Source organism: Lynx canadensis, chromosome D3 (genome assembly GCF_007474595.2).
Source record: "Lynx canadensis isolate LIC74 chromosome D3, mLynCan4.pri.v2, whole genome shotgun sequence".
NCBI classification, from domain to species: Eukaryota; Metazoa; Chordata; class Mammalia; order Carnivora; family Felidae; genus Lynx; species Lynx canadensis.
In genome coordinates, this window is record NC_044314.2 from 62,401,006 (window position 1) to 62,416,983 (window position 15,978).

The 15,978-nt window shown below is 38.7% G+C and overlaps 1 protein-coding gene across 3 annotated transcripts in view; it reads right to left on the reverse strand.

Moving 5' to 3' along the window:
- Positions 1-15,978, reverse strand: part of PTPN2 (protein tyrosine phosphatase non-receptor type 2) — an 86,089-nt gene that overhangs the window by 13,610 nt on the left and 56,501 nt on the right. For all 3 annotated transcript variants that reach the window (XM_030335937.1, XM_030335938.1, XM_030335936.1), the window contains exons 5-7: positions 15,515-15,652; positions 7,050-7,259; positions 5,324-5,476 (exon numbers count right to left, since the gene is read on the reverse strand). In XM_030335937.1, the coding sequence (XP_030191797.1) occupies positions 5,324-5,476; positions 7,050-7,259; positions 15,515-15,652 (501 nt within the window). The remainder of the gene's footprint in view (positions 1-5,323; positions 5,477-7,049; positions 7,260-15,514; positions 15,653-15,978) is intronic.

Here is a 15,978-nt window from a genome sequence, read left to right on the forward strand (position 1 = left end):
AGGATGTGATGTAAACCACATCCAGAAAGAACATTCTGCCAGTATTTGAGAAACAGTTGTAATGAAACGTAAGAGTAAGAGGTGTTTTTTAAAGTTTATTTATTTATTTATTTTGAGAGAGACAGAAACAGCATGAGTAGGGAAGGGAGGGAGGGAGGGAGGGAGGGAGGGAGGGAGGGAGAGGGAGAGAGAGAGAGAGAGAGAGAGAGAGAGAGAGAGAGAGAGAGAATCCCAAGCAGGCTCCGTCCGCACTACCAGCGTAGAGCCCAATGCGAGGCTCGAACCCACAAAGCCATGAGATCATGGCCTGAGCCAAAACCAAGAGTGGGATGCTTAACTGGCTGAGCCACCCAGGTGCTCCAAGAGTAAGATGTTTTCACTTCAGATGACTATGTCAGGTTTCTTTCTTCCCCTGTTTTACATTTTTGTTACTCAGTCCAGACAGCATTTTTTTTTTTTAATTTTTTTTTTTTTTCAACGTTTATTTATTTTTGGGACAGAGAGAGACAGAGCATGAACGGGGGAGGGGCAGAGAGAGAGGGAGACACAGAATCGGAAACAGGCTCCAGGCTCCGAGCCCTCAGCCCAGAGCCTGACGCGGGGCTCGAACTCACGGACCGCGAGATCGTGACCTGGCTGAAGTCAGACGCTTAACCGACTGCGCCACCCAGGCGCCCCCAGACAGCATTTTGTATATTGAAGATGCATGTGGGGAAACTTTTCAAGCACTTACTATACCCACACTGACCTAAAACTTCAACTGCACCAGCTCTTAATCCTCAGAAGAACCTCAGGAGGGAGGTGCTACCTCTGCTATGATTATCCCCTTTTACAGATGAGATGGGCTGAAAGAACAGAAGTAATTTGCCCAGGTTATGCAGCTAATGAACAGCAGGCCCAGATTTTAATGCTATAATCCCTGATTAACTGTACCTGTGAAAAGCTCATCAATTTCAGATACCACATAGTTTAAGAAAGTACCCAATAAAAATGTGAAGTTGTCTCCAGAATTTAGGCTGTTCAAAAAAAATTTTTTTTTAAATTTCAATTCTTCACTGGGGTCCTAGTTATAACAACTTGGCCTTATACTTGGACAAAACTCAACAATGTCAATAAACAAAACAATGACAAAAATCAAGTCTTACTGGACCATTTCCCAGAATATGCAACAAATTTCAGAATCTGTCAACATGAAAAGGATTCAGCAAAAGGGATGGGAGTGGAGGAAAGGAGATATTTAATGCTAGTGAATTTTTAAAGAAAATGTCATTTTGCCATGTCTCTGGGCAGCAAACTCACTCAACTTTGCCTTCCCTGTGACCCACAAGCAAGCAGGCACTCCAGAATCATCTGCCTAGGCTTGTCACTGCTGACTGGTGAAGCCAAGGAATCAATACTGCATTCAGCTACTTCATTCAAGCTCTCATCTGAAGGCCTGGAGGACAGCTTATCTGGACTGAGAGTTTCTCATCTCCCTTTCTAATTCTACACTCACACTGAACGAAACCCTACACATCACGTGCTGCCTGCACATCACCCTGCACAGTGCCTGCAACCCTACCCTACCCATCTTTCACTGAAGAAAGTCACTCGAAGGAGCAGTTAAACTTGAAACCCACTATAATTTGTTAAAAATAAATCATTTGCTTTAGTAGTAGTATCAAATTACCAACTAGAGATCTTACAAGATTAATTCTGAATTGCCAATCTGGATATTTTACTCTGTGAAGTTTGCTGTCATCATGGATACTGGGAGTGTGCTAATATGTGGTCATACCAGTAACTACAATGTGTTTTTATGCCCAGCCATGTGCCAAGAAAGATGTACGGTAAATGATATGTTTTTAGAGACAACTAGAACTTACCTGTATTTATCTACGTAGGTCAAGGTCATTGGAAATTCCCAATGATTACAATTATGTAGCATGTATTTATTGATTTCAGAAACAATCACCTTTGATGTGTATATTAACAGCTCTCCTTTCTCCTGACAGGTTCTAAATCACTTTCTATCCACATATGTCAAAAACCTTCATAGGAAGACTAACATAAAACTGTATCCAATAATGAAAATACCACTCACACAATACAAATCTAAATTAAGACTGAAGGTGAAGACAGATATCCCCTTTAGGAACAAATAACAGAGACTAAGAAATATGGTTTGGGTGCTGCTGAACAGACAGTTCTCTGGGGGGACACAGGTTCAGGAAGTATCACCCTCCCACACCCCTGGCCACCATGCTCACAAAGAAAGAAGCTTCCTTCTTCTTACAAATATTAACTTTCCCTAAAATTCAGAGGTAAAGAGGAGGAGGTAGGCATATGGAGAGAAAGAAGAGTCTTTTTATAAATTGGCTATCATATCCTTGTATGTCAAAAGAGACAATTTCATGGGCTACAGTTATATTCATGCAGTTTGGGGTTTCTACATTAACTTTAGATCTTATAATTTAGGATCTTGGGGAACTTTCCTTTTCTTAGATTTTTATTCTAAGCTAAGGTTCTAGAACAGCACTGTCCAGTGAAATATAATAAAGTGACATTTACAATTTTCAAATGTCTAGCAGCTGTGTTAAAAAAAGATGAATTTTAGCTATGTTTTATTTAACCCAATATAAAAAACACTGTCATTTGAACATACAATCAATATTTTAAAGTGTTTTTTTTTAATTTACTTTGAGAGACAGAGAGGAAGGGAGGGACAGAGAGAGGGAGACAGAGAGAATACCAAGCAGGCTCCACACTGTCAGTGCAGAGCCCAATACAGGGCTCAAACTCATGAACCGTGAGTTCATGACCATAGCCAAAATCTAGAGTCAGACAACCAACTGAGTCATCCAGGTGCCCTAGATATATAATCAATATTTTTTAAATTATTGAGACATTTTATACTTTTTCTCCCTGTATTTAATCTTCAAAATCTGGTATGTATTTTACACTTTAAGCAGATCTTGATTCCAACTAGCCATAATTCAAGTACTCAGTAACACATGTGGTTAATGGCTACAGTATTATAGCAAAGTTCCAGGAGGAGAAAAATATCTATGTAAGATAAACCCATATATATTTACTCATTAAAATACAGATACTCATTAATTATCATTATAATTAAAAAAATTACAGCACATATAAATTATAGGAGCCTTAAGATCATTTCTGTGGAAACTGACCCCTCCAAATGGGTAATAGGCTTTTCTGATCCTTAATACCTGAAAAATACAGAGACATTTCCAATGTCTTCCTGAAGAAGGGGCAGAGAATGCCTTGGGTTTGTATGAAGTGCTAATGAAGCCAAAAGGAGATTCTGACGGCTACACCGTACCAGATAAATTGAGACAGAAAAAACTCTCCCAAGTCACAAACTACACTGTCATAATAATAAAGACCACAAAAAGTATGTTCATAAAATTCATCTCTGTAGTGAAAAAGATTCTCAAAGTAAGTGTGTATATATTCTGAAACTAAAGAAACTTGAAAAAATTTTAAAGTGGAGGGAGAGATACTATCCAAAGGATGGCACACTTTCCCTACAATTAGTGTGTTAAGAACATCCAGGAGATGAGCAGTGAAACAACTAGGGAACATACAAGTGTGTGAAAAAAGTCTGGTATAACTACTTAACTTTTTTAAACTCCAGATTTAAACTGGAGAGTTCACTGGGATAAAAAAGACCTTTTCCTAATGGAAGAAGGGTCTCACGCTTTGTGGGCTAAGCTAAGCTACATACTACCTTGTGGACTGATGCAATATTTTTCTTTACTAAAGAGTATTCTTTAATGCTATATAAATATTTGAAAAAAACATTTTAAATGAACTTTATTTTTTTCTTTCTTCATTTTAAAGGTTTTATTTTCATTCCAGTTAACATACATTGTTATATTAGTTTCACGTATATCATTTAGTAATTCAACAATTTCATACATCACTCTGCGCTCATCAACACAAGTGCACTTCCTAATCCCCATCACCTATTTAACCCACCTCCCCACCCACTTCCCTTCTGGTAACCATCAGTTTGTTCTCTACAGTTAAGTCTCTTGGTTTGCCTCTCTCTTACTTTATTTCCCTTTGCTTGTTTTGTTTCTTAAATTCCACATATGAACGAAATCATATGGTAATTATCTTTGTCTCTGATTTCGCTTAGTATTATACTCTCTAGCTCCATTCATAATGTTGCCAATGGCAAGATTTTAATAAAACTTTAAATTTTTTTTTAACGTTTATTTATTTTTGAGACAGAGAGAGACACAGCATGAACGGGGGAGGGTCAGAGAGAGAGAGGGAGGCACAGAATCTGAAACAGGCTCCAGGCTCTGAGCTGTCAGCACAGAGCCCGACGTGGGGCTTGAACTCATGAACCGTGAGATCATGACCTGAGCCGAAGTCGGACGCTTAACCGACTGAGCCACCCAGGCGCCCCATGGTTTTAATAAAACTTTAAAATCTCACCGGTAATAGTTTGTCTTGAATAGTTACAATTATACTAATGATGAGAAGAGTTAGCTGAGGAACAGAACTGCTTAAGAATATTTTAATGTCTCTGAAATCTACACGACACCTAACTTATATTTAATTCCATTATGACAGATGGTCTGATCTGAGTTATAAAAGGCGGTTTATTCAGAATATTCCTGTCTTGGCTAGTAATCACAGATATGAAAGAGCCAGTATATGTGTTCATAAGAGAAACATAAAGAGATTTTATCGACTTATGTTCAATGCTATGTGATCAGATCAGACAAGAAATGGGGGTCTGTTATTTCTGTTTCTATTTTACATTTTATGTTAGTACATTACACAGATTTCTGATTATCAGTCTTTGAACGTAGTCTTTGCAAATGTGGACTAAAAATATCTTCATGAGAGTACAGCCAGCAACCCAGAGAAACATAACTTTATACTGGAATTTCATTATGTCTGCCATAAGTACTCAAGTTGCTCACTGTTATAAAATTATTTATTACATGAATTATTCTATAATCACAGGTCAGGTTTTTAATGAGCTGAAAGTACGAACAATTTCTGGTTTATTTTAATACTTAAATGCTTATACCCTCCTTACAAAAACATTTCGCTTTCTTTAATGAAATCTTATTCCCACTGGGGCTTTTGAGTAACAGGAAGGATTTAACATGAGGCTGAGGTATGTATGAGGCAATAAGCTTAAACTTTAGTTTTAAGACAGCCAGCTGGATTTGCCACGTGAATGTAAATATGCTTTTTGGAAGGAAGGGAGAAAATATGTGCTTAAAATGAAGTGCAGTTATTTGATGCTAATCATATATAATACACAGGTATTTTTGCCCCTAAAAAAATTTACCTGTATATTTGAATCTCCCTTTATAAATTTTGCTCCTTCTATTATAGTCATATATGAGAATCTGAGTTGGTCTGGTGTCTGAATAAGTCCCATTCGATATTTTCTCATATTCAGTAACAGTTGTTTAATGTTAATATCATCTCCTTTTTCCATCTGCAAGAAAGGTAAAAATTATTCAAGCCTTCTGTTGTTAGGGTCTAGGGAAAAGAAGCAATACAGGATAGCTGCTAAGCGCTTTACAATGAGCAGTGTGTGTCCCCCAAGAACAAGAAGTTACCACTGCAGCTGTAACTCTTTCTGTACAAAACAGGCACCCCAATCCACCATCACCCCCACAACTCAACTGTTCAAGCAGTAGGTGGAAGCCTTTAGCTGATATACAACTGATTCCAAACCAATCACAGAAATCTCATTCAGTTTGGCCAGCGTTTGCCTAAGGAAGATTTATGGCCAGTTCTGGCTTAATGTAAAGATAAACCCACTGAGATTAGTGCTCTTCTTTTTTTCTTAAAGGTCTTGGCAGAAATAATTTTTTTTTTTGCCCAGTGCCCTTCTGCCTTCATGTCTGTGTCCAGTAGCCACCTAGAGATGGTGGAGAAGACAGAAAGAGCCTAGATGCACTATGACACTGTTGAGTCGCCCCACCAGCCCTGGACTATAGATCTGGTATTATAACCACCGTACTCCTCACCACAAATGAAAAACAAAAAGTGGAAGTTATGTTTGGCAGGGAATAGGCACAAACACACAATCCAGTTTTTAATATTCACCAAAAACTGCATAGACACCAGAGTTTTTAGACATGTCAAAGTTCACTTTAATGTAACACTCTGGCTTTTTTTTAAGCATCTTTTTAAAAAAATTTTATCTTATTTTTAAATCAAGTATGCTCTATGCCCAACATGGGGCTTGAACTCATGACCCTCAAGATTAAGAGTTGCATGCTCTATTGACTGAGCTAGCCAGTAACAATTGGCTACATGTAACAATTGTTACATGAATTGCCATATAACAATTCAGTTTCTGATTGAGGTATATTACATATAGGCAGAGTGGTAAAGTAATACCGTAGGTGTATTAAGACTCAACTATTCTTATACTCTAGAGGCGCTCTGTACCCAAGTAAGGAAAAATGGACATTTAAAAAATGTCCTGTATCCAGGCTGGGGCTGGGAATGGGGTGGTGAGAAAGAATACAGCCCTTGGGGGCACATATCGGAGTCTCAGGGGACTAACAATACTAACATCTATTTGTATCTCACAAAATACCAGAGACTCTTCAGAGTACTCTAAATGTATTAATTCATTTAATTCTCACAACACCCCCGTGAGGAAAAGTGCCATTATCCTTAGTTTGTAAATAAGGAAACTCAGGCAAGAGAAATGAAGTGCTTGTCTGAGGAGGCAGGAATTCAATATTACGTATCAATTTATATTTGAGAAACAAAGAGGGAGGAGGCTTATTGTTTTTGTAATATAAAGCTACCAGGAAAAAACAAAAAAAAAGTCTTCTGGGAGATCTCTAGAATCACCTTGGACACAGGACCAGCACTCTCACAAATAAGAGGCAGTTCAAAGGGTATGAATGAGGTTTGTTTAGGTTTTTCTGAAAGAAGGCAGAAGTTTGAAAATCACAGTTCTGGGATAGTGGTATTAGAGCTTACTTCTGCCAGTGGAAACAGTAAAAATTAAACAAGACTAAAATTAGATCATAAGAAGCACTTACCAGAACAAGACAGGTATCTACTAGAGAAAAGGTGCCTGACCGCCCAATGCCTGCACTACAGTGGATCACTGCAGGCCCATGTTCAGGATTCAGGGAACCAGATTCTCTCACTTTAAATAAGAAATTGAGAAATGAAGCTGGTGATTCAGGGACTCCAAAATCTGGCCAGGTAGTATAATGAAAGTGAGATATTGTTCTGGTTTCACCACTCTACAAAGTGAAAATCAAGGGGGGAAAAGTTAGTTCTAATTTCTTAAAACAAAAAAAATTATTTCAGAGAGATTATGTATTTTGTGTAATGCTTTTAATCCTTATGGACTTTTGTACCATGATTTTTCATTTGGTTTCTGATAATCACTCACACAAGTTTGGAGTTCTTTAGGAGAATCTGGAATTTATTAATAATAGCTAACATTTCTAAAACATTATTTCACAGGCATGTTCTAAGCTTTTTATGTATTCAACTCATACAACAATCCTATTAAAATTCATTTTCTAGATGAGAAAACCGAGGCCAAAGGTTAAGCAATTTACCCAAGGTTACAGATTTAGAAAACAGCAGACCAGAATCGGAAGCAGTAGTCTGGGTTCTTAGCCACTAACCTGAACCATACATGTTGCCAGGATTTTAATTCATATATCATGGGTTTTTTTCTTCCATTAAAAAAAAATTCTACCAGTATAATTTTACATTCTTTAGTGGTTTCCTTTTTAAGCACTCCCAAGATTTTTCAGATATAATTTTTCTCGTTATACGAGTCATCTTGTAGATTGTGCTACCCAGGCTCAGAGAAGCAACTCAAGAATTAATTTAAAGAAACAATCTTCACATTTTTTATTGAAATTGCTCTTCTAATTGCTGCTTTTCCCCATGGCAATAATTTCCAATCCTAAAACTGTTTATATGACTTTGTGATGTGCTAAAATGGTTTACCAATATGCTAAATGCTTCCTGTCTCTTAAAGCCTGCCTGGCATTCACTATCACTTCCTGGATATTCCTGATGAGCTTTATTTCTGACTAACTCATTATGAAAATGTTCCTAAGCTTCTGCCAGCTGCTTTTGCCCCAAGGAGCACTTCGGTGCCTTCTTGTCTTCATTTCTGTAAACGAAGCAGTAACCCTCAAGCATGTCTCTGCACAATTTCTCAGTTTCATTATAGGACGTTTTTGGAGGGAGAAGCCATATAAGCAACATTTAAAAAAGTTATTTTTAATGGTTAAGAGCTAAAGATTATTATTACAGCATTGTGCTTTTGGTACCAGTTTTCAAAATTAAGGTTAACTTTCATTTTTTTTTTTTTAATTTTTTTTTTCCCAACGTTTATTTATTTTTAAGACAGAGAGAGACAGAGCATGAACGGGGGAGGGGCAGAGAGAGAGGGAGACACAGAATCAGAAGCAGGCTCCAGGCTCTGAGCCATCAGCCCAGAGCCCGACGCGGGGCTCGAACTCACGGACCGCGAGATCGTGACCTGGCTGAAGTCAGACGCTCAACTGACTGCGCCACCCAGGCGCCCCTTAACTTTCATTTTTTAGAAAATAAATTTTCCTTTTTTTTTTTTTTTTTTTAAGTAGAGATTAAGACTCCCAAATCCCAGATTTGGTTAAAATACACTGCAGAAACTTTTTAATTTCAAATTATATACTTCTAGTGATTGATTTTTCTTAACATTTGGCTTTCACAATTCCAAAGATACTCTGATCCATAGGTCCTCAATATACTGAAGGTACTAGATGATTTCTCTATTATTAACTAAAGTGACCATTGGGATTACTAGATTTCAAATCATTTCCTTTTAAATTCCAAAGTAAGCATGGTAAGTGAAAGAAGCCAAACTCTAAAGGCTATATACTATATAATCCTATTGATATGACAGTATGGAAAAAGCAAAATTATAGGGATAGAAACCAGCTCAGTGGTTGCCAGCAGCTGGGAGTGGGGTAAGGCTGACTGTACACAGGCAACCTGGGAAAATTTGTAAGACTCACAGGGGGAAGGTGATGGAGATGCTCTGTACTTTGATGGGGGAAGGGTGTTATACAATTGAATGCATTGTCAAAACTCAGAACTGTACACTGAAAAGACTGTATCTTACTATATATTTAAAAAAAGGGAATTAAAAGTACTTTATTAAAAATGATATTTAAAACATTCCAAATTAAGAAGGCTAAACTTCAGTTTCCTCTTACAAAGCCATAAATGGACACATAACAACACAACACCAACAGAGGAATGGGCTAAAGTGGCTGGTCTCTGGCTGGCTCAGAGCCATAGAGAACTCAGTCACATTTTACTTTAAATGGGGTCTAAGACTTCAGTGGGAGTGTTTAACCCCTTTTCTCCCCTGACAACTGCCCTGCTGTGGTCATCTGCCGCTATGCAGTGCTGACAATACACAGCAGGGCCAGACTTGATCCATATGAGCTCCAAGCAGGTCCTGTGTGGACCTGCTGCAGCGCCCAGGTCTCAGAGGGGTGGCACCAGAACCCCGCTCTCCTGCGAGCCGTGCTCTGCAGGGTGTGACTCAGTGTTCCCAAGTGGTTGTATGCTCACTTATTGCATCACCTCCTGGCTCAAAACCTATAGCCAACCCACAATCCTGAGCAACTGCTTCCTTTTTCTCTGCTTGTATGATTTTGGCTCAAGACTAGCAGTCTCTTGATTTTTTTCAAATTCAGGTCATGCTGTCTGGGATACTCAAAGTCGGTTTCCAGAAATGTTCACGACTGTTTGTATGATGCAGTCTTCCCCACTAATAGATTTTTGAGAATCAGTCTTTTTCTTTCCCCTAACAGGACCAAATTAAAGAACTTCTTGAGAAGTTTAGTTTTATTAATGTGCCCCTACTGAAACAAGATTCAAAATCACAGCTCACAAAAATCATACAGTTCCCAACGGACCACTTCATGAAGCAATAAGATCCATATGTTTAGTACTGAGATAAAAAAAGGAATGTTTATATGCTTGATTAGATCTCTTTTCCCTCCTCTTCATGCTGGAAAAAAAATGAGAGGAGGGAAAAAAGGGTAGCCAAAGACTAGAGAGCTAAAACAAAATTCATCTTTATTCCAAACAAGCTCTACACGTAGACTTAACAATTTTTGACAAACTCCTTATTTCAAAACTAGTGGAAGCAGCCTTTTCTTCTCCCAGGTTACCAAATCACATCAGTCCTCCTGTGCTGCCCAGTTGGCGTCTTCCATTCCCTCCCACTGTTGACCTCACACCCCATGCACACCTGGTTGCAACCGCAATTAGGTGGCTGCCCCTGTCTCCATCCCCATGTGCACATGCCTGCCAAACCTTCTTTGTAAAATGCTGTGTTATGTATACCACACTGCAAAAATGTCAGTGGTTCACTGCTCTTTTTAAGACAAAATCTTATTTACAGTTGTTGAAGGAGAATTCTATCCTTGAAGGATATCTAATTCATTATATATGGAAGCCAGGAAGATAATCTATGAATTGAGTCAGCTATGGCAATTTAAGTGTATGCTACCTAAAGTGATTCAAATTCAAGTTTAACTATTATTTTATACAGATAAATAAGATTATGAATTTTCTATTTATATTTCTATTATAAAGAAATCTATATAGTTCTTTGGTCCTAGGCCCAATTATTTTCACACTTCAGGTATTTACAGAAGTACCAAGATAATATTCCCAGAAGACTTTCATTAGCCCAATACTGTCATCTGTAAATGGTTACAAACAGTACTTACCTTATAAGGCTATTGTGAGGAATAAATGAAACATTAAATGTAAAGTACCCAACTTATGCCTGCACATGGTAAATGCTTAACAGATACCTTTTCTGAAATAATTATACCAATTGCTTCTATTGTAGCTCCTAAAAAGCTCCTATCAATTGTAAGCCTCTCCACATTTCCAATGTTTTGGAAATATGTACTTAATACTTCCTCTACATGAAGGAGTAGCGAAGTTTGGGAACCTTATCTCCTAAATGCAGATTTTTTTTTTTTTAATCAAATCTGTATCTCACTGTAAGTGCCTTAGTTCAGTCCCTCATCAATTTTTGCCACGATCATTGTACAATCTGTATTAAAGATTTAGTTACTGCAATTCATTTTGAAAGATGAACAGAACTCACTAGATCAGGAGGAGAGTGAAAGAAACAGGTAGGCATGGGGCTTGCATTCTAAGCAGAGAGAAAAGCAATACACAGAGGTGCGGGCCCCCAACCAACAACCTGTTTGAGAACAAACCCTGAGTGCCTGAAGGAGATGGAGGTGGACAAGTAGGAAGGACCAGGCTGTGCTGGGCCCTGGACTTCTGCATTGTCCACAGAAGGATTTAAAAAAATTTTTTTTTTTTAACGTTTATTCATTTCTGAGAGACAGGGTGTGAACAGGGGAAGGACAGAGAGAGGGAGGGAGACACAGAATATGAAGCAGGCTCCAGGCTCTGAATTATCAGCACAGAGCCCAATGCAGGGCTTGAACCCACGAACTAGGAGATTCTGACCTGAGACGAAGTTGGACGCATAACTGATTAAGCCACCTACACGCCCCTGCAACAGAAGGATTTTTTAAGAGCAAGGTGGAAGGATCATGACTGTGTTTTAGAATACCACATACTCAGTGCAATGGCAGAGGGGAGCACAAAGTTAACAGGTAAGGACTATCCACAGGGAGCTGAGAACCTTGTTATGGAGTCAAAGTAAATACCTATACTATAAGATGGTAAAATTTAAATTATGGAGAGAAGTGTAAGACGATCATAGCTGTCAAGAATGAATGTGTCAGAGATAAGTTGAGAAAGACCTAAGTAAGGAATGGGCCACAAGGTGGTACTGAAGGATGTGCAGGATATAAATAGGCAGAGAAGAGAAGATAACATTCCAGGTGGGATAAACTGTTTAAACTATTCTGAATCAAATCCCAGCTGAGCATCACAATAATTAGGCACTCATCCTGTTTTGGGCAACTCTACAGGGACAGAGAAATAGAAGGCAGCCAGCATTACAATAGTATTCCTGGAACTTGATAAACATAAAGCTGGCCAAAAATATTATGGAAAATAGTGAAGGGCTACTGAAAAGAAAATCCTGAAAGACAAATAAGCACTCTAGATGACCTTATATTTTAAAAGCCCTGCAAAAGCTCCTTTGTAGCTTAAGCCACGGGGCCACTTTAAAAGCAAAGATGGAATCTCTTCATTCAGGGGCAAAAGTTCAGACTCTTAGCTCTGATGAAGACACTGAGAAGTGTCACTGGCGTGCAGCTTTACTGCTCTCTTAGACCAGAGGCCTCTAAAAAAGCAGGGTCTGCACAGACAATAGCTCTGGCCTCAGACCTGTTAATACATACAAGTCAGACTCCTTTAGAAGCAAACTGGTTCTCTGCAGCTCAGGGTGAGGTGGGTGACCACTCACCTACTGCACTATCACCTTTCTCTCTCTTTTGGTATTTGTCTCCCTCAACTTGTTCTGGTCAACTGCCCTTGCTCCTGCAGTCCTTCCCAACTCAATAATATTACAAAGGAAACAGACACACACAACTAAAGCTAATAATTATAACTCTTGCATGGAGTCTTAGGCCTATTAACAGCATTAATTCACTTGACCCTTACAGCAACCCTCTGAGGTACGTGCGTCCTTATCCTCATTCTGTAGATGAGAAACTGAGGCATAGAGGGTAAATAGTGGGACCAATCATACAGCCAGGATTGGCAGAGTTGGAATTTAAACTCAGACCATCTGGTTCCAGAACTGAAATACCTAGTTAAATGCAATTCTGCTTCTCACACTGAAATGCTACTTTATTCTTCTAACATTCCTAGCTCTTACTAAAGATTGTAAAGTAGAAGGTAAACATAATATTGCTATTAATTATGGTGCACTCTGAACCAGGCCAATAAGAAATCTCACAGTTGCTAGCAACTAAAACACAGTTTTGGCCAATGGTTGGCCGGCCAGTTCACATGCGGGCCTCAAATCCAGAAAGATGCTTCAAAACCAAGGGTTTTCCTTTACTGTGACAATTCATACTTTTTTCAAAAGACTTAGCCCCATATCATTACAAGTCAGGAGATTTGGATTTGAGTTCTAGAGCCTGTCACTTATTAGCTGAGTAATCTATTTATGGAAAAAATCCTATAACCTAATGGATTTTAGGTTTTTAAAAAATACATGAGGGCACCTGGGTGGCGCAGTCGGTTAAGCGTCCGACTTCAGCCAGGTCACGATCTCGCGGTCCGGGAGTTCGAGCCCCGCGTCAGGCTCTGGGCTGATGGCTCGGAGCCTGGAGCCTGTTTCCGATTCTGTGTCTCCCTCTCTCTGTGGCCCTCCCCCGTTCATGCTCTGTCTCTCTCTGTCCCAAAAATAAATAAACGTTGAAAAAAAAAATACATGAAATACAGAGATATTAAGAATATTTACTCTATCAAATCATAGGAAGAATATGGGTCAAGTGATATATACGTAAAACTGCTTTGCAAAATGATAAAATACAAAAGTCATTCTATTTTATCATGTTAATCAACTCTTAATTAGGATAGGTTTCAGAAACAGGGAAAAATATCTATGACCCTCTCCATCCAAATTAATTTTTAAAAAAAAAAATTTTTTTTTTCAACGTTTATTTATTTTTGGGACAGAGAGAGACAGAGCATGAACGGGGGAGGGGCAGAGAGAGAGGGAGACACAGAATCGGAAACTGGCTCCAGGCTCTGAGCCATCAGCCCAAAGCCTGACGCGGGGCTCAAACTCATGGACCGCGAGATCGTGACCTGGCTGAAGTCGGACGCTTAACCGACTGCGCCACCCAGGCGCCCCAAATTAATTTTAATGCCAAAGCAGATGAGGTACTTGGGATAAATACCAAGAGAAGATGATTCAGAGAACTATGAGAAGTTTATGGAAAAGCAGTTCTGTTTCTGGGAATAAGCACTGCACAAACAGTTACTGATGTATCTCAGGGCAACTTAAGACATACGTAAATGGGGGCGCCTGGGTGGCGCAGTCGGTTAGGCGTCCGACTTCAGCCAGGTCACGATCTCGCGGTCCGTGAGTTCGAGCCCCGCGTCGGGCTCTGGGCTGATGGCTCAGAGCCTGGAGCCAGTTTCCGGTTCTGTGTCTCCCTCTCTCTCTGCCCCTCCCCCATTCATGCTCTGTCTCTCTCTGTCCCAAAAATAAATAAACGTTGAAAAAAAAAAAAAAAATTTAAAAAAAAAAAAAAAAAAAAAAAAAGACAAACGAAAATGGAATAGCTGGTGCAAAATAACTACAGTAAGGGAAATTTATAAATAAATCTAAGCCTTGTAATTCCCAACCCTGAGACTTCTTAGATAACCTAAGAGATCACATGAAAAGCTTAGTTATGGATGTCATGGGCAGTTGGGAGTGGGCCCTAAGCACACTATGTGCACCTGTGCTTAGAGTGGGCAGCAAAAAACAGAGGGGTTCCAAGAGATCAACTATACAAAGTATTTCTACATAACTAAAAGTGTGTGTATTTGTGGTGTGTGTGTGCATGTGTGTGCGTGCGTATGCATGCACGTGCACACTTTATATATCCCTTCTCTATAAAGCTTTTTTTGGACAATGATCACATATTAATCACTTAATTCAGTTAATGATTAACTGAAACAGATGTATTCCTGAAATTATTTTTTGGCAAACATTTTCCTATTTTCTAGTTTCCCTAGCTCCTAAGAGCATCTCAGAATCACTCTCATTTCATATTTTCCAGTTATCCCAATTACAACACAAGACAGGTAGACGGTAAAAGGGGGGAGAAACGTCCTGATCCCCAGCTTAACAGCAGCAGGTTCACAATCCACCATGTACACATATCTCAACCAAAAAATAAGGAACAATTCTTATATTTCTGGAAAAGATCCAAATAAATGTTCTTGAGACCATATGCTAAACTTATTTCACCATTTCCCTCAAATTTCTCTGTGGTGAATCATTCGAATGAACAACATTCCAGTAAGTTATTTTCTTGAATAGCCTGCTACTCTTGTAAGTACCAAGTGCCATGGTGTTTACTGGGCACCTATTCTGCATCAGGTGCTTTGCATACACCGCTTCATTTGATTGCCAAAACAGCCCTGAAAGGGAGCTATTACAATCTCCACTTTACAGATGAGGAAAGTTGAGAAACAGGTCCCAAGGACATTTAAACTCAACAGCAGAGCTGGGATTTGAATCCAGGGTGGCCTGATTCTAAAGCTCTCTCCCTCTCAATCCCCAAGAAATTTTAATAAATTATCTTCAATCCTCATATATCAAGCTGAACTTTAAAATTCTTAACTTCTAGGTTTTCTCAGGAGTCCTCAGAGAGCTACCATAAATATGAAACATAATGATTATGATTATATAGTATTATAGACAATATCGAAATGTATGTGCAGCCCCAAGCTTCAAATCTAATGACAAAGAATAATTCAGAAAATCAACACATAAGGTCCAATCTTTTGGGATGAAAAGTCTTACATTGATATTTTCTAACTGCAGTAGATGTACTGTATAATATGACTTCACATCTTCTGACAAGAACTTCACACTGAATCCTGTTTCTTTAAATAGCATCTCTCGGTCATCTTTTGTTGGCCAGTACTGTGCACATTTAACCTAAATTTAAGAATATGTATATATTAGTTCATAGACATGATGAAATCATAAAAAGCTGGGAAAGGAAGACAAACCACACACATTCATGCTATATTTTTTTCAAGTACCCAAATCTATGAACAATTACACTATGTTTGATGCTTAATGTATTTTAAGAAGATTGACATTTTTATAAAAGCAGGTTTGCACAATGTTCCTGTAACTTATACTAAAAAAGCCATAAACAGGTAGGTATGTTCATAAAATAAAAATGAATCTGTCACTTCTAAAGCATGGTAACCTACAGTTTAACATCATATTGGTATTCACTTCACATTTCTAAAAGT